This window comes from Genypterus blacodes, unplaced genomic scaffold (assembly GCF_046128005.1).
Source record: "Genypterus blacodes isolate CSIRO-AG114 ecotype Tasmania unplaced genomic scaffold, CSIRO-AGI_Gbla_v1 ptg000053l_1, whole genome shotgun sequence".
NCBI classification, from domain to species: Eukaryota; Metazoa; Chordata; class Actinopteri; order Ophidiiformes; family Ophidiidae; genus Genypterus; species Genypterus blacodes.
The window spans coordinates 973,237-989,402 of record NW_027466865.1 but is presented as its reverse complement, the minus strand read 5'-3'; the positions used below and the strand labels follow the sequence as shown (position 1 = coordinate 989,402).

The 16,166-nt window shown below is 44.3% G+C and overlaps 4 protein-coding genes across 7 annotated transcripts; 3 read left to right on the top strand and 1 right to left on the bottom strand.

Annotated features, from left to right (window-relative positions):
- Positions 1–1,541: 1,541 nt before the first annotated feature.
- LOC143001391 (uncharacterized) lies at positions 1,542–5,583 on the top strand. Its single transcript, XM_076150988.1, has 15 exons — positions 1,542–1,642; positions 1,746–1,859; positions 1,973–2,203; positions 2,308–2,370; positions 2,463–2,534; positions 2,604–2,702; positions 2,783–2,965; positions 3,051–3,182; positions 3,257–3,486; positions 3,584–3,710; positions 3,851–3,934; positions 4,021–4,232; positions 4,584–4,650; positions 4,961–5,167; positions 5,329–5,583. The coding sequence occupies exons 1-15, from the start codon at positions 1,559–1,561 to the stop codon at positions 5,386–5,388; spliced, it is 1,965 nt and encodes a 654-aa protein (XP_076007103.1). The 5' UTR covers positions 1,542–1,558; the 3' UTR covers positions 5,389–5,583.
- Positions 5,584–6,299: 716 nt separating this feature from the next.
- Positions 6,300–8,518, bottom strand: ccdc117 (coiled-coil domain containing 117). 3 transcript variants are annotated; one of them, XM_076150804.1, is made up of 6 exons: positions 8,092–8,517; positions 7,704–7,870; positions 7,409–7,459; positions 7,102–7,326; positions 6,845–6,991; positions 6,300–6,763 (listed from the first exon to the last, which is right to left on the bottom strand). In XM_076150804.1, exons 2-6 carry the CDS (start codon positions 7,841–7,843, stop codon positions 6,520–6,522), a joined length of 807 nt encoding a protein of 268 aa, XP_076006919.1. In that variant the 5' UTR covers positions 7,844–7,870; positions 8,092–8,517; the 3' UTR covers positions 6,300–6,519. The 3 variants fall into 3 exon arrangements, with proteins under 3 accessions (XP_076006919.1, XP_076006920.1, XP_076006921.1); XM_076150805.1 differs by lacking the exon at positions 7,704–7,870 and having other exon boundaries at positions 8,092–8,518; XM_076150806.1 differs by lacking the exon at positions 7,704–7,870 and having other exon boundaries at positions 7,409–7,456; positions 8,092–8,518.
- A 325-nt stretch (positions 8,519–8,843) lies between these two features.
- tcn2 (transcobalamin II) lies at positions 8,844–12,766 on the top strand. Of its 2 annotated transcripts, none has more exons than XM_076150802.1 (10): positions 8,844–8,911; positions 9,223–9,290; positions 9,653–9,842; positions 9,951–10,120; positions 10,420–10,557; positions 11,121–11,293; positions 11,387–11,561; positions 11,655–11,835; positions 11,944–12,062; positions 12,326–12,766. In XM_076150802.1, exons 2-10 carry the CDS (start codon positions 9,233–9,235, stop codon positions 12,385–12,387), a joined length of 1,266 nt encoding a protein of 421 aa, XP_076006917.1. In that variant the 5' UTR covers positions 8,844–8,911; positions 9,223–9,232; the 3' UTR covers positions 12,388–12,766. The 2 variants fall into 2 exon arrangements, with proteins under 2 accessions (XP_076006917.1, XP_076006916.1); XM_076150801.1 differs by lacking the exon at positions 8,844–8,911 and adding an exon at positions 9,087–9,109.
- Positions 12,767–13,199: 433 nt separating this feature from the next.
- On the top strand, positions 13,200–15,893 carry dguok (deoxyguanosine kinase). Its single transcript, XM_076150803.1, has 7 exons — positions 13,200–13,780; positions 13,878–13,981; positions 14,089–14,264; positions 14,414–14,561; positions 14,771–14,886; positions 15,138–15,237; positions 15,414–15,893. The coding sequence occupies exons 1-7, from the start codon at positions 13,534–13,536 to the stop codon at positions 15,438–15,440; spliced, it is 918 nt and encodes a 305-aa protein (XP_076006918.1). The 5' UTR covers positions 13,200–13,533; the 3' UTR covers positions 15,441–15,893.
- Positions 15,894–16,166: the final 273 nt, after the last annotated feature.

The following is a 16,166-nucleotide window of genomic DNA, read 5'->3' as shown; positions in this document are numbered from 1 at the left end:
ACAGCCTCTGCATCACTCTGACGCAAACAGTAACAGCAGGCCTCTTCTCTCATATGCAGGAGTCCCAGTGTGGAGTTTTGACACCGTGTCCATCAACAGTGACCTCGACTCAGTCTGCACAGAGCAAATCAGGCAGCATATCCACAGAAGGCCAGGTGAGAGAGAAACAATCAGTATCACTAACCGCTATCTCATTTGACTCAGATAGAGATATGACTAGAGCACAGGTGCATAAAGTAAACGTCAGCAGTTCAACCCCTTCCCCCCCAGGATGGCGCTCTATCATTCAGTCTGTCAGGGATATGGATGGTGTCTGCAGTAACCACGGTGACTGTGACACGCCCACACAAGAAGAAAGCGAACCTCAATCTTCTTCAGGTAAGGCAAGAGTAGATTTTATAGGAATCTCCTTTAACCCAGTTGAGCCATTCCTGTGTACACTGATAACACAAGTTAGCCTTTCAATGTCATAAAATAAGACTTCCTCTGTACACTAAGGTGAGGGATGCACGCGTGGAAAAATGCAGGTTAGACGTTCTCCGCTGCGTAAAGCTCTGCATAAGAGAAGATCCGCCTCCAGGTAACCCACACACAAGAGCATTCAGTCCAGGTTCACCAAATGGAAACTAAATCAATGCCTACAAGCCCACCTGGTGGCATAATCCGGATAATGACATCAGGTACATAGTTTCTTAATTTGCATTTTTGTTCGGCCCCAGACTTGTGCGTTCTGGAGGTGACACAGATGAGGAGCAGAACCTCTGGAGCAGGAGGTGCAGCAGACCTAAAAGGACATCAGGGAGTCAGGTGGAGAAGATGAAGGAGCGGCTCTCTGCCCTCCAACGAGTGAGAGGCACTTTAACAAATATATTATATATAAAGTCGTTTTTTATGCATGTGCGCAGAGTAAATATAAATGTAAATTTGGTTGGCGTGTGTATGAGTCGTCGTGAGCTTGTGTGTCTTTTTTAATAAGAAATGCGATGAAGAGGAGGAGAAACTGAGGTTGAAGAGGACCGAGTTTAAGGAAGTGCAACTCTCACTCTGCGAACTCCAGCTGAGAAGAAAGGTACAAAAGTCAAAATACTGGTCTGAAAGTTTCACCCCTACTGACACCTTTGGATTCATTTCCCAGCATGCCTCGCAGGAGTTGGAGGGACTGACTGCGGAGACGACACGGATGGAGAAGGAGAGGAGGACGCTGGAGTCCCACCTGAGGGAGAGCAGGGCAGAGAAGGATACAGTCAGGTAGCAAAGCAAACTCCAACCTGCACCATTAAGATCCTGTGAGAGAGTCACACAGATGTGATGTGTTTCAGTCTCCAGCTGTGCAAACTGCAAAAGCAAAGGGAGGAACGAGGCATGGAGGGAGAAGGAGGGACTTTGGCTCAGCACAGGAGAAGGGCTCTGATTGATGAAGCCTGCATGGAGAGGGTAACGTGCCCAAACTCAGATCGCACGCTTCATCACACGACGTCATTCAAACATTGTAGGCTTCTATTCTATTTACCTCTGGAAACAGGCGAGTGTCATCATGTCGGTGCTGGAGAGAGAGGAGATGGAAAGACAGCTGGACGGTGCCAAGACAGAACTGTTTGCTGAGCAGCGACGTGCGAGAGAAAAGCTTGATTCCATGCAAGAGGTACGATGTTTACACACCTTTTTCACATCAAGAACTATATGCAGTAAACTATATATTCACTGGTTTGGTTCTGATTCTGTGTTCCTGTGTTTTCTGGGCGCAGAGGTTGGAGGAGACTCGTGAGGAGCTGCAGCGGGTCACAGAGGGAGAGAGCTTGCTGAGGAGCACGTGTGCCTGTCTGGAGGAACAACAGAAGCAGAAACAGGATCAGATTGAGGTGGCAGCTTCTGTCATCACGCTGTAATTTGATCATAATAACAATAACACAGAAAGCCTCTTATTCATCTCCCTCACCTTCTGTCCTTCTCATATTCCGTCGCTCCCTCTCAGGCTCTTGAGTTGCGTGTGAGGCAGCGGCGTGGTGAAGTGGGTGAGTGTGAGATTAGGCTCGCCTCCCTGGAAAAGGTTTTGGCTCAGAAGGAGCTGCAGCTGCTGGATTTGCAGGAACAACACGGTGCCTTACAAGCAGAAAGAGAAGGGCTGCAGGGGGAGGTCAGAAACATGACGGCCCAGCACTTCACTGCCCTGAGAGAAGCCCAGGAACAAGCTCATGAGATGGTGGTGAGTGTGGAGGCAGATGCAGGCTGTCTGATGTGCATAAAGTGCATAATTAATGGAGTTTCTAAGGTGTATAAGAGTAATAAGGCCTCTGTGTTTTGATTCAGGAGGCAGCATTAAAGGAGCAGAAGAAGGAGCTGACTTTGGCTCATGAGCAGCAAATTCAAAAGGTAACAAATATGTCCACAAACACCACATGATGATAAATGATGCCTTCAGGATCTAAATAATAATCTGTTGTGTCATTGTTGTTCCTGATCAGGCGGAGGAGGAGAAAGCAACTTCTTTGAGACAACAGGTCCTGTCAATCACGCGGCACATCGAGTCCCTGCAGGTCTGTGTGTTCTGCTTGCTTTTAGTGATCTCACTAGTCGGGTTGAGTGACCATCTCTTGTTCTGGCAGCTGCATGAAGAAGAAGAGAAGCAAAGCATATCACAGGAGCAGCAGAAGGAGGCGGCAAAAATTGGCAAAGAGAAGTTGCACCTGGAGGCCTTGGAGAAGGTATTGTAATAAACTCCAGCTGTGTTTACCTACTGGAGTAGTCTTTATGATGAATGCAGAACATGTGTGCTCCCATTCAGGTGCACAGTGCAATAGACCAGATGAGGAGTAAGTGGGAGGCAGAAAGAGTGGAATCTCTGCAGGTGCACTGTGTTAGACTGGAGGAGCAGAACAGGAAGAGCCTGGAAAGCGCCAGGAACGAGACGGAGCGAGAGAAGAGCAACGCGCTGACCCTCCAACATAAAGTGGTGGAACTGCAAACAGTAAGACATCTGCATGGCGTGTGTGAATACATACAGTTATGAAAGCAATCAATAGAATTTCCTCCTCTGTCTGTGTGTATGATAGATAGTGCAGGAGTTGGAACGTGACTCCTTCGCTCAGCAGAAAGAGCAGGAGTCTGTGCTGGCTGTGATCTGCAAATCTCTAAAAGGCGAACATGACGCAGAGCTGCAGAGGTCACACAGACACACGGCACAGGTACAACCGCCTCCAGCAGTCTCTCTGTAAAGCTCATATGGATATTAGCTACTGTATATCTGTGCTGAGAGCAGAGTCAGAGGGCCGTGCTGAGGCTGGAGCAGGCTGTTCAGCTGGCGGAGGAGGAGGCCGACACACTCCGGGCCATGCTGGAGGAGCGGGAGAGCAGGCAGAGGCAAGCCGGAGCTGAGCTAGTGCGGCAGCGTGGCCACTGGACACAGGAGCTGGAAGCAGAGTGCCGACATCTTCACCTCCTGCTGGAGCAGAGCGGAGAGGAGGAAGGTGCAGCACGACTCCCTCACAGGTAGAGTTCTGTCATTCACAAGGAGCACCAGGTAGACAACTTGGTGTTTTATTGTACTCGCTTTCATTTGTTCTCATTGGATCCTTTTCATGTTCAGTCCTACAGTGGAAGAGTCGCTCACAAACCTGAGAGCACTGAGAGAGCGACTGAAGCACCTGATCATTCACCTGCACCAGGAGCTCCATGCTCAGAGAGAAAACACTGAGCAACTCTGTAAAGACAAGGTGTGTGTGTGTGTGTGTGTGTGTGTGTGTGTGTGTGTGTGTGTGTGTGTGTGTGTGTGTGTGCGTGCGAGCAGCGTAGTGCCTGGTGTATTGAAACGCCTTTAATGTAGACACAAATAAAAGTTCATATTTATTTTCAGGAGCAAGAATTGCACATTCAAAGGCAGAAGTTAAGGACTGAGAGAGACCAAGCGTTGGATTCTCTGAAGGAGCGCCTCATTCAGGTTAGGGCAGACACCGCCCCTATTTACCCCACATTCACACAGACACACATCTGTCACGGCCTCCTTTGCCCTGTCGCTCTGTGTAGGATCACGTTGAGGAGCTGAGCAGTCTGAACCGGGCTCGTGTTTGCGACGGAGGAGACGAGGGGGGAGGAGTGGCCTCATCTCTACGCAGGCAGCTGAAGGACAAAGACCTGGAGCTCAGGCAGGTTCAGAGGAGCATGAGTCAGTGGAAGGAGCACACCGCTGCTCGGCTCGCCTGCAAGTTTGAAGAAGAGTTAACAGCCGAGCTTGAGAGGTGATTCCCTGTTCTGCGTGTGTTAAGTGAAGGAAATCACACACGCTTTGCATTTCTCAATTCTCTAAAAGCTAAAATGGCGAACGTTTCTATCATTTTTGCCTTCTTACAGGTGCAGGGCAAAGTTGTTAAAGGGCAGGTAACTGTTTTCTGTCTGAGAGGATTAGATGAAACACTAACCAGCTGTCTTTTCCTGATGAAAGCATGATCTCACCTCACTTGGCTGTAAAAAGCTTAGAGTACATACACAGCATTAACTGTGCATGTGAATCCATCACTAAAACAATGCACTCCTCTGTGCTACTCACTACTATAGCAACCTTTTTAAATCTGGGACTGTTTGCTTTCCAGGAAGACACCAAAGGCACACGAAGAGAGACACAGGAGGCCAGAAGGAGAGAAGAGGATAAATGAAAAGGTTCAAAGTGAAAATATTGTTTCTGTAACTACTGAAGATACGTCACAACATCATCTCAGTCACGCATCAGCTGTCGTTGCATGTTTCTGCTCCTAACTTACTGTTTTATGTGACATCATTGGGTTAATTTGCCAGTTTGAATGTGTTCTTTCCTGGGCCATGCCTCAACCATTCACACATGCTACTTCCATCAAAATCTATCCATTTGCGAGCAGTTTTACAAACAAACAAAACAGGATAATGAGCTTCCATCTCTAATATTTAGCTTAAAAAGTAAAAAAATCCCTTCTCTTCCTGTGCCTCCTTACAGGATCCTCAGCCTTTTGTTTGCCTTTCCTCTTCCCCTGCTGTGGACTCTGCTGCTGCCTCGTCCAGGCCATCAGACACAGCCTCCTTAAAGCTCCTGCATTACCTACAGAGCAGAATCAAGCAGCTCCGGGTAGAAAACCAAAGCTACACCAGCAGCTCCTCGTCTCTGAAGAAGAACCTTTTAGATGTGCCGGGCTCATTTAAAACCGTGAGTGCTTTCATTTTATACTGGATAAATGTTGCTAATTCAGGTATTTCCATGTAAAACAATGATTTTTCGGCCAAAAATGATACATTAAGCAGCTTTAAGACAAATCCAGCTGATAACATGGTGGCATTCTTTCCCTTTTTATGTTGTTTCCTCTACAGATCACTCAAGCTCAAGACACGATGAGGACTCACAGCCTCTCATCCATCCTCCAACCTTAGCAAATAAGAGAGAGAGGGAGTGTGTGTGTGTGTGTGTGTGAGAGAGAGTGTACATTAACAGGTGACACAATGAATCATAGTTCTGAGTATTCTGAGCACTTTTTACTGACCAAACAGATCAATCATTCACGTTCATCTATGTGCTTGTAACAAACAGGTCACGGTGACAAATGACACACCGAACTTGGTCATTAAATTCACGCTTCTCCGTGTAAATGCTGTTATACTTTACGACTGAAGGTTACAGTGAACTCAGAGTGAGTTCACACACTCACCTGAGATTGAAGATCTTGTGAGTAGAGTCGGAACAACGACCTCGTAAAGATGAATGGCGTCAGTAAAGGAATCCTTTGTGTAACCAACGACGGATGATTGAGCTACACGTGAATTCAACCAAACGTCGCTATTGAAAAGTGATGCACACACACACATACACACACATTCTGAAGCAGTACACACTTGGGTCTTGACCATGTAAGATTTTATTTGGAAACATACATTCTAAAGTGGTGATTCTGATGCTTGTGCGAGTGAAAACAATCAATTCATAAAAACATTTCCATTGCAGGTTCATCACAGCTCACATACGGCGAACTTGCCAAGCGCTATGGCAACATAACTGTCGATTGCAGGCAAGGGGCCGCGTGTTCACACTGCAGGCGAGATTGTCAGAGCAGCTACGCCCCAAAATCGAAAGAAACAAAGAATAAGTTCATATTTACAGCGCATCAGTGTGTTCATGGCCAAGCTTTGTCAAAATACTAACTACAAAGTCTGTCAAAGGGCAAAGGTTACTTCTGTATGTTATAAAACTGGTTACACAAGTCATTCTACAGAAGGTAAAGCTTTGTAAGGCTTGAAATCTTCACAACAGTCTTTTAACAGATTTTAATGGCCAAAACTGTTTCATAAGTAGAGAGCCTCCATCTTACCGCCTCTGTCGCACCTAAGCAATACTTATCAGAGACTACATCATATCTCCTTAGATTACCAAAATCTAAAAGATGTGTTGCACCCCGAACTTGATGCAAAGCCAACTTTAAGCTGGCCGACTTAAAGTGGTGCAGAGTCCTGTACAGTCTGACTGTCTGGAGGCTCTTCATTTGTCATGGCTGCTGAAAGAAAGAGTATCTACATCTCCATGTCCTCCTCGCCGGAGCTGTGGGCTCCAGGAAAGCTGTACAGAGGAGACTGTGTGTCTGTAGGTGGAGCGGTGGGACTGAGAGGACCGCGAGGGGCGGGAGACGGACACGGGGTCGGTGGCTGTCGAGATGCCGTCTGCTGTTTCCGTTGCATCTGTATGGAGTCCCTCAATCGCCGAGCAAAGGTGTCATCTGGTGGCCGCCACAACACCAACTCCATGCATGAATGGCTCCTGGGAGAAGATACAAGAAGCAGGTGAGGCGAGAAGGAGTGTCTGTCAGGACTGAGAGAAGACAAGGAGAGGGACACATACACAGACTGAGCCACTGTGTGGGGAAGGATGTCGCTGATGCCTCGCTGTAGACCTTCCTTCAGACTCTGGGACAACACCAACACAGGCCGTCTCTGCGTCGGCTCTACGTCCAGATCTTCATCCTCGTCGTCGTCCTCGAGCGTTATCCTGCAACACATCAACATCTAGCTGGGAAGTTTGCTTGTGATTGCTCACATTTCCATACACCCTGCATGATGTACGCAGTCTCCAGCTGAAACTGCGAAACAATCACACACCTGGCTTCAATCTCCTGGAGTCTCCTCTGAGCCGCTTCTACCTCCATGCAGGAGGCGTCCGTCTCGGGTCGGGGGAGGGCAGGGGAGGGCAGGGGCACGGGTACCGGGCATGGCTGCGGGAGTGCAGGGCTGGCATCTTTTACAGGTGGAGGAGGACAAACAGAGCTCTCTGAAACATCCACTTCTGCATCCACCATCATCCTCCTCCTTTTGGCACTACATCCTCTGAGGGAGAAACACTTCACTGTAAGACACGTCATTATACCTGCCATTATCACAAAACACTTCATCTTCTTCTGTCACATACTCATCATAAACTCTCCTCCGATGCTTCCTGAGGCATCGCTTCTCCCAGCTGCTGTGGAAGAGAGAGAGACAAGGAGTGTCAGGACTTTAGAATAGAATAGAATAGCTGTTATTGTCATTGTACATGAGAATACAACAAAATGCATTTGTGCTGTGCCTGAATCTCAGAACAGTAATAAATAAACAACACACAGTTCCATTCATACATTAAAACACAAGTAGTCCCATTTAAACAAACCATCCACTCACCCATGACATCATCACAGATAAACAGATGAAATGGGTAGTGAACTAACTTGTTAGAGTGTGTTCCTGTCTGCAGGTGACTAGACGTACGCGGGGGTCCGAAGTCAAATTCGGGCAGACTAGTGGGGCCTGAGAATGACAACATGGCAGGCAGAAAACCCAGCTCACTGCTTGTGGAACTCGAGTGCATTTTGGTCCAGATGGATCTTGATGGACACTGCGGAGGGATTTGATCGCATAGCTTAATTGATTTATCAACCAGAAGTACTTTCCGTAAACATATTAGGTCATGATATACACACGACAGGGCTGTTTTCATTAGTATACCGGTGACACATTAGCTAGGACGACGCAATCACGTGTGGGATAACAAATACTGAAGCATTATCCAGAAATGCCACCTGATGGTTTGTTGATGTTGACGTTTCGCTAGCTTACCTCAGTTCACTTCTTTCTTTCCCGACTCGTCGTGAGCACTCATGGAACACAATGTGCATGCTTACATTTCAATAGCATATATTAAAACGCCTCGACTGTGCAGTGAAACGTTCAAAATCGATGGACACTGTGGTCCGAAATGCTTTGAATGTAGGTTAAGCTAGCAAACGAGGGAGCTATTCTACAAAGTGAGTCGCGCAGTTGAGTCGTCAAGATTCTACAATGTGCGTCGAGTGAGTTTACGGGGTTTATGGGAGTTGTAGTCACCCAGGAAATATGTCTAAATGCGTACGGTTGTTTTTTACAACTATATCTTACAATGTGGATGGGACGTTTTCGTAATTTGGTCTATAGTGATGTTAACTACACATTGCTTTGAGATGTGTAAGTTTATCAAACCGGGGGGTAAGGGGGCGTAACGGCAATTAGAAAAGATCTTATGTGTACAAGAAAATACATTCTCGTGTTTTTGTCCACGTGTTTGCAAAGAGTATATAGATGCACAAAGATGCTAACTTCCACCATCGTACACACCGTCCCGATTTTTGTAGTTTTAAAGTAAGGGTTGTACTTAGGGTTGAGGCTATGGTTACATACCTTGTATTTACAACTTAACAGTTATATTAATTTAAAACAGAGAAAGAGCAACAACATTTAGATGTCGAATGTAGGTCATAAATGCCTCCGAAGTACCTCCGTTTTTTTTAAAGGGGCCGTCGTGTTTTTTTTAAGTCATGTGACAGTGAAACGATAGCACATGTTGCTTCTCCTTTTATTTTCTCAGTTGGCTCTGATTCCTGACGCAGGAGTTTGTAACAAGGTAATGAACTGTTTTTTTTTTTTTTTTTACAAGACTTTAAAACACTTGCAAGCTTGTTTCAAAAGTAGCTTAAACATATAAATATACATTTACCCGAACGTTTTTAGTGTAAATTAGTGTTCATTCCTGTTTTTCTGACAATTAGTTAAACATTGCCGATTAGAGTTTTTCCGTCTTTTGAACCATGTCTTCTGACAGGTAAGCGTTGCATAAAGTAGTAAGCAATATATTTTATTATGTATATGTGTATTGTATGTTTAACATCTAAGGTGAAATTTGTCCTAATAGTCTGCTTTGTTTGTGTTTTCTAGGTTATCCAAAATGCACTCTTTGATTTTTATCACTGCACTAATTGGTTTTGCCTCTTGCAAACCATGCGGTAAGTTTTTTCATGTGTGCCAAACACATTCCTCTATTCTTTGAAGGGTTGTCGTCCTTTTGAGCATATCTCTTGAAGTTTTGTGTGAAGAAGTCTGTCTGAATTTTGTAAAGAACACAGTTTGGAAATACAATGACTCACTACTTGGCAAATTTCACAGATTATGCAACCACCTACAGTAGCATCTTGATATTGTGTGCAAATCAAGGGTAAAGATGAGGGGAATTTCACTTTAATGTACCAAGCCCCTTGCTCTTTGTTTCCTCTTGTTGCATGTGACTGCTGATACAGCACAAGATAAGGACACATCTTTATCTGTGTGACATGTCAGAGTGACTCCATTCTTTTTTGATTTAATCCAGCTAATGAAGCATCCAACAATGAGCTGATCCTTTCACTCAATAAGGATCTCCTTCGCTCTCTGGAAAATCAGGGGGGACTTCCCAATCCCAGCATGCACTTGGCATTAAGGCTTTCTAAACATCACAACCTGGCCAAGGAGTCTGAACACCTGACAAAACTGAAAACGCATTTGCACAATGACATTCAAAGGTAATGCACTATTTACAGATTTGTCCTGTTTGTTTTAGAACTACAAACCAATGGATCGAATTCTTGTTGTACTCAGCTGAACCCTAGTCTCCTGTGTGTGTTCTTCAGCTCTCTCTCTAACAGCCAGCCTGTGGTGGGAATCATGGCACTGTACACTCTGGCTCTGAAGTCCTCCTGTTTCAACCTCCACACAGTCACCTTCACTGTTAGAGAGAGGACTGAGACGTTGCTGGTCCACCTAAAGAAGCAGATGGATCGAGAAAAGGATCACATAGCCTGTAAGAATCTCTCTGACCCTCAGCAGCCAGCAGGACCCTTTAAGACTTTGGGCTTCACATTTACTCAAGTTTCACATTTATTCCTGTGCTCCACAATCTGTTCAGTTAGATTGTTACATTGTAATAGATGTTCGGCTGGATTAACAGAGTGGAAATGCAGGATATTTACCTAAAGGTGTATATCATTCACGTTTCATATACATGTTCACAAACAAATGGTCTTCAGTTGTTGTTATATTGATTTCTCTAATGAGATTGGTTAGCAACAGTAACATTTATTCTGTTCCTCCTATTCTTAGACACTCAACGCCCTCTGACCAATTATTACCAGTACTCTCTGGGTGTGCTGGCTCTTTGCGTGAGCGGCATCAGGGTCCACAACCACATCAGCCACAAGCTCATAAAGGCGGTAGAACATCTTGAGGGAATTCATATTGGTGAGTCAAAGCTTATCTGAACTAGGCTTCTTAATCTTTATTCATTCACACGAGAGATGTATCACATGTCCCTGTAATACAAGCACTGTGTTCTTCCTAGTGCCAACATAATTTAGATTTTAGTTTCAGGGTGGGGGCCTTTCTATTGTTCTATTGTTGGCCCTGGCTACCTTAGTAACCATGTCACAGTGACCTGCCAAGACATAATATCGCTAATATGATTCTGGTAAAACACTCAAGGTTAAGAACAAACTGTGTACTTCCTTTCTAATACTGATCAGTTACATCATATTAAATGATTGCCAAGAACACAAGGTTCACTCACATACCAATACGATAATATTGTCATTGATATAGTACATTTTCTTTGACAAAGTCAGGCAATGTTTTGACACACCAATGATGATCAGGCTCTTGGTGCTCATTTCCTGAAAAGATGATTTCAGTTCCTTAAACACATTCGCTTAGTCGTTGAAATTATTAATCTTATCATTCTTAGATCTCCGACAGAGAATGTGAGAATGTGTTGAACTCAGCTTTATTCATTCGTCATCGCTCCCTAGATTCCTATGCCATGGCTGGGATGGCACTTCAGTGTGTGAAAGACGATGGCAGCCATGTCCACAATCCTGCTGAACTTGACACAGCCCTCAGCAGTATTAAATTGAAGCTCCTGGCTGCAGGAAGGGCCGATGGCCACATCGGCAATGAATTCAGCACAGGACTAGCTGTGCAAGTGAGGACTTCCTTCCTGGTTTACTTGTTTCGTTCATGAGGTGAAACTTCATACAATTCAATAGAGCTTAACATATTCACGTGTTGCTTTAAGGCCTTACTGGCAATGGGCAGTCCGGTTTCCGAGTGTGGTGCTGCCATGGAGGCCATGCGGACAGATGCCAGAAACAACACGTACCACAACCCCATGGCCATATCTCAGACGTTGCCAGCTCTGCAGAGGAAAACCTACCTGCATGTGAAGACCAAGGAGTGTCTCAATGAAGATGGTACATGCAGGATTATCTTCTACCTCGTGTGATCACTGTGTTTTAGGTTGTTTCCCTATCATTATGTTTGTCATGCTGTTTGCCCTCCTCCAGACACTCTGGTCTTGGAGCCCTTGGAGCCTGTGACAGTCATACAAAGCAATATCAAAGTTTCTGTGACGGTGGAAGTGGTATCAGTCAGTGGGGTGGTTACTGCTTTCCCTGTGGAGATACCAACGGACAGCTCACTGCTACAGGCCCTCGAGCTTCTACAGGAGAAAAGTATTGGCTTCACGTGAGTTTGTGCAACGCATTTATTCTTGATTTTCATATTTACATTTTTTTTTTTTTACAGTTTTTACATGATTGTGTTTGGTGAGTTATCTGTGCTTCTGTGTGGCAGGTTTAAATTGGAATCCAGCTTGTGGGGACCTTATTTAAGTGAGGTGAATGGAGAGCAGGCAAGACAGAGTGACCGCAGATACTGGCATCTCTCCTCAGATGGTACTGCACTCACTGAGGGTAAGGAAACACACACACACACACACACACACACACACACACACACACACACACACACACACACACACACACACACACACACACACACACACACACACACACACACACACACACACACACATTTTATCATCTGACCTACCATTACAGCCACTCTCCACAACTTTTATCTTCTGCTTCAACTTCTTCCATGGTGAAACACAATGATGTTAATGAATAGCTTTGCTTCACACTCTTGGTAAAACAAAGCTTGTTTGATCATTCAGGTATCAAGGATTTCAAGATTGTGGGGGCTCAGAAGATCACCATCAAAAACACAATCTACTGAGAGTACCTGATACAACACTGATGTGCAGGTTATTGATCCTAATCAATTCAATTCAACAACTTTTAACCAATAATACTGTTGTTGTTTTAATCATTGTGTTAAAATCACTAGTGAGTGAAATAGTTTCACTTTAAATGATTTCTGAGAAATTTTGCATTTCAAGATGGTTGAAATTAAATTTGAATTAGTACATTTGATTGATTCTCATGAATGACTAATGTTAACATTGCTGCGTGTGTTCTTGAATGACTGCCAAATTCACTGCCAAATTTCATATTGCCAAATGTGTGAGTGTGAGTTTTTAAACTGAAAAAGAACAAAAAATAATGTATTTTTGTAAAAACCTGATTGAAAAAATAAATCACAACTATCTAATTAATGATTGCAAGTGTCACTCAGTCACCTTTAGAGGTTTCCATGGAAAATACTGTAGATTATTACAATCATACAACTGGATCTTCGATTCAAATGCAATAACTATAAAAACTTTGTTAATCTTAAATGACATTCCATTGTGACCTTGTTGCTCTTACTGTCTAATGTGATATAGATCCATCGTTTCATTTGTTTGTTGTTGAAAATCCATTGTTTCTACAACAGGCAGATAGTATGAATAAAAACAGTACTTACTTAATGGTTTCACAAGTTTGGCCAAAGTCACAGTTACAAACATTAATGTACTTTAATAAGGTAATGTACTTTACCCACCGAAACATCACGACTTGTTTAGTAAAATTCCTGATAAGTAGAGAAAAGCAGAAAGTAAAATAATAACACAGCTACATAAATAATATTTGATGATCACTCCGAAGCAGACGGGGGCGCTAAAGCTGCTTAACGCTGTTAGTAGCGTAGAAAAAGAGATAGAAAAAGAGGCGGATCGTTTCACTGTAGTTTGACTGTCATACAGCAGCGGATGCTACTTTTTTAGCTTGATTAGCTGTTACCTTGATAACCAGCGGCATATATGATAAACGGCGCTACGGATTCAGTCCAAATTATGTAACTATATATTCATTGTGCGTAACGTGCGTCATGGTTACATCACTGAGAGGACGCGCGCGCTAGCCTTTACCGAATGTGACATTTCTCATTTCTAAACATTTCTTGTCATGAACATAGACCCGTCCTCCTTCACTCTGTTCCATGATGTTCGTCTCTCACCGGTTTGTTTTTAGTAGTCGGATTTTCAAATTAAAAGCCCGGACATTTGGGTCACAGTTGATGAGTTTCAGCTCCAGCGCACTTGAGTTGAACTTCCTGGGTGCCTCAGCCTTAAGCTCCATGGCCGCTAACGCTCTAAAGAGCAGCTCATCCTGCTCGAGGTCTCTGTCAGCTTCAACAGACGGAGGTATGGCTCGGGTGAAGAGGGTTTCTATCGAGGGAAACATTGGTGAGACTCAATGCGATCCAGTACTTCTGTAGTGTCTCCTCTTTGTTCATGTTATTGTTGTTATAATTGTCGTTATATATGTTTGAAATGATATCAGCTGTGGGAAAGTCGACCTTCGTGAGAATCTTGACCTCGGCTTGTTCGGACTGGGAGGTGGTAGCAGAACCAGTAAGCACGTGGCAGAGCATCCAGAGCGGGACGGTACGACCTGATCTCTCTGTGTTATCGGAACAAGACGAAGAACAGTGTGATATCTTCATCTCCCTCACCTCTGCTGCTGTGTTTAAACTGAGACATCCGCCCCGTAGACAGTCAGTAACCTGCTGCAGATGATGTACCAGGACCCTCGGCGCTGGTCTTACACCTTCCAGACCTGTTCCTTCATGAGCCGGCTCAGGACCCAGCTGCTGCCCCCCTCAGCTGGCCTGCTCAGCTCAGAGGGAACTCCTGTGCAGGTGTATGAGCGCTCAGTCTACAGCGACAGGTGAGGGAGGAGCCAATTAGGACATCAACGAGAAATTACGTAATGGAATAGTGCTGAACTTCACAATAAAAGCAAAGTTTACCTTTATGAACAAATGTCCACCCTTGTTGTTCTCATATATAAATATACCTTTCACTTATGTCTGCTAGGTACATCTTTGCCCTGAACATGTTTGAGCTGGGATGTATCAGCCCGACAGAGTGGGCGCTCTATCAGGACTGGCATTCCTTCCTGGTGGAACAGTTTGGACACCAGGTGGCGCTGGAGGGCATCATCTATCTCAGAGCTCCACCCGAGGTGTGCACAGCAGCACAGAGTCTCTATACTGTGACATACAAGTCAGAACAAAGACACGCAACTGTCAGGACACAAAGAGGCTTTTACATGTAGTTTTAGCACAAAATAAAATAAAAATGTTGCTTTTTAAATTTACATTTACATCTCACACAGTTAAAGTACTTCATCGTAGAGAAGACGTGGTTGTAATCTGCTTTCTTTCCCCCCAGAAATGTATGGAACGCCTTCAGTGTCGTGGGAGAGAAGAAGAGCAGGGGGTGGAGCTGGACTATCTGGAGAAGCTGCACAGTCAGCATGAGAGGTGGCTCCTTGAGAAGAGCACTGAGTGAGTCTGTCATGTACTCACAGCTGCTTTGAATATTGTAATAATTATGGTAACCAGTTCATTCAGTATTGTGTAGTCATGAATAACTCCAGTAGTTAGTCAGTCATTGTTCTTCAGGCTGCACCCAGATTCCTGTTTGAAGGCCGCCCCCTTTTATAGGCCATTCCTTGCACCTGTTTGCTGCTGGGCTGTGAACAGACGGTCAGCAGTGTGTGGTCTGGATCTGACCAGGTCCTCCTCTCTCTTTCCAGGATACATTTTGACAAGTTGAAAGGGATACCTGTGTTACAGCTGGATGTCAGTGCCGAGTTTGAGAGTGACCCTCAGACGCAGGAGCATTTAATAACGCAGGTAAGTAATCAAGTGCACGTACAAACTGCCGTGCTTAGAGATAACCACAGGGGGGCGCCAGTTCCCCACTGGAGCGCCCACTCCTGATCCTCACACGCAGGTCTCTGATCTCAGAGCTCATTGAGAGCTTTTGTTTTCTGATCCGTTGAGATACTCAAGTACTTTCTCATACACAGGTGAAGAGCTTTTTCAACACACTATGAAGACGCCGGTCATCAACTGCCAACAACACACACGGCGACACACACCAGACCTTCCTCAGCCAGCCTGCTGCCTGAGTTTGTCATAACTTGAGAGAAATATAAAGTAATATGATATGGATTCATGAGCCACAATCTCTTTTGATACTTAATAGCAGTAATATGCAAAATAATGTCCATTTATATTTATATAAACCATGTTACTGTAGGGTTCTTACACTGTCTTTTTCTGTCTTCTCTGCCTCATATTAATCCATCCACTGATTGCTTAAAATTTTGATTGGTAACAGAATTTTAGAAAATGTAACTGAAAATAGAAGAATACACCACATCTGTACTGATACTACAATTGCCATTTAGTATAACAGTTTACTACAGGTCAGACAGTTGTGCTTGAATGTCACATTATATATTTCAGACTGCCTGGAGCAAGAAAACAAGTCAAATACTTTAACTACCGTTGTTTGTTAAGAAATAAACTTTATTTCTTTGTTCAAATTTGAGAGATGTGTTTTCAATGATGTGATTAGAGGCTGTGTAACATCTTTGTTGTTTTTGCTTAGTTAGAATTGTGCATTACCTCTGTTTAGAAGCATCAAGGTGCTAACGTTTGCACAGAAGTTAATTAGTTAATGGGTTTCTGCATGTCAAAGGGATTAAGCTTCTAAATGAACACCAAAACCCAGTGAGGTTGACAGGACAATGACCTTGGTGAGATGTTTTTCTTTC

What these genes read in the sequence shown, in the direction of transcription:
- LOC143001391 (XM_076150988.1), top strand. Translation starts at nt 1,559, where the DNA reads ATGGAAAGACAGCTGGACGGTGCCAAGACAGAACTGTTTGCTGAGCAG. An exon ending in AAGTGGTGGAACTGCAAACA is followed by an intron (nt 2,966 to 3,050) that starts GTAAGACATCTG and finishes TGTGTATGATAG; the next exon opens with ATAGTGCAGGAGTTGGAACG. An exon ending in GCAGCACGACTCCCTCACAG is followed by an intron (nt 3,487 to 3,583) that starts GTAGAGTTCTGT and finishes TTTCATGTTCAG; the next exon opens with TCCTACAGTGGAAGAGTCGC.
- ccdc117 (XM_076150804.1), bottom strand. Translation starts at nt 7,843, where the DNA reads ATGCACTCGAGTTCCACAAGCAGTGAGCTGGGTTTTCTGCCTGCCATG. An exon ending in CGGAGGAGAGTTTATGATGA is followed by an intron (nt 7,327 to 7,408) that starts GTATGTGACAGA and finishes TTTCTCCCTCAG; the next exon opens with AGGATGTAGTGCCAAAAGGA. An exon ending in CTCCAGGAGATTGAAGCCAG is followed by an intron (nt 6,992 to 7,101) that starts GTGTGTGATTGT and finishes GATGTGTTGCAG; the next exon opens with GATAACGCTCGAGGACGACG.
- tcn2 (XM_076150801.1), top strand. An exon ending in AGAAAAGGATCACATAGCCT is followed by an intron (nt 10,121 to 10,419) that starts GTAAGAATCTCT and finishes TCCTATTCTTAG; the next exon opens with ACACTCAACGCCCTCTGACC. An exon ending in GAGAAAAGTATTGGCTTCAC is followed by an intron (nt 11,836 to 11,943) that starts GTGAGTTTGTGC and finishes TCTGTGTGGCAG; the next exon opens with GTTTAAATTGGAATCCAGCT.
- dguok (XM_076150803.1), top strand. Translation starts at nt 13,534, where the DNA reads ATGATGTTCGTCTCTCACCGGTTTGTTTTTAGTAGTCGGATTTTCAAA. An exon ending in CTCCTTGAGAAGAGCACTGA is followed by an intron (nt 14,887 to 15,137) that starts GTGAGTCTGTCA and finishes CTCTCTTTCCAG; the next exon opens with GATACATTTTGACAAGTTGA. An exon ending in AGGAGCATTTAATAACGCAG is followed by an intron (nt 15,238 to 15,413) that starts GTAAGTAATCAA and finishes TCTCATACACAG; the next exon opens with GTGAAGAGCTTTTTCAACAC.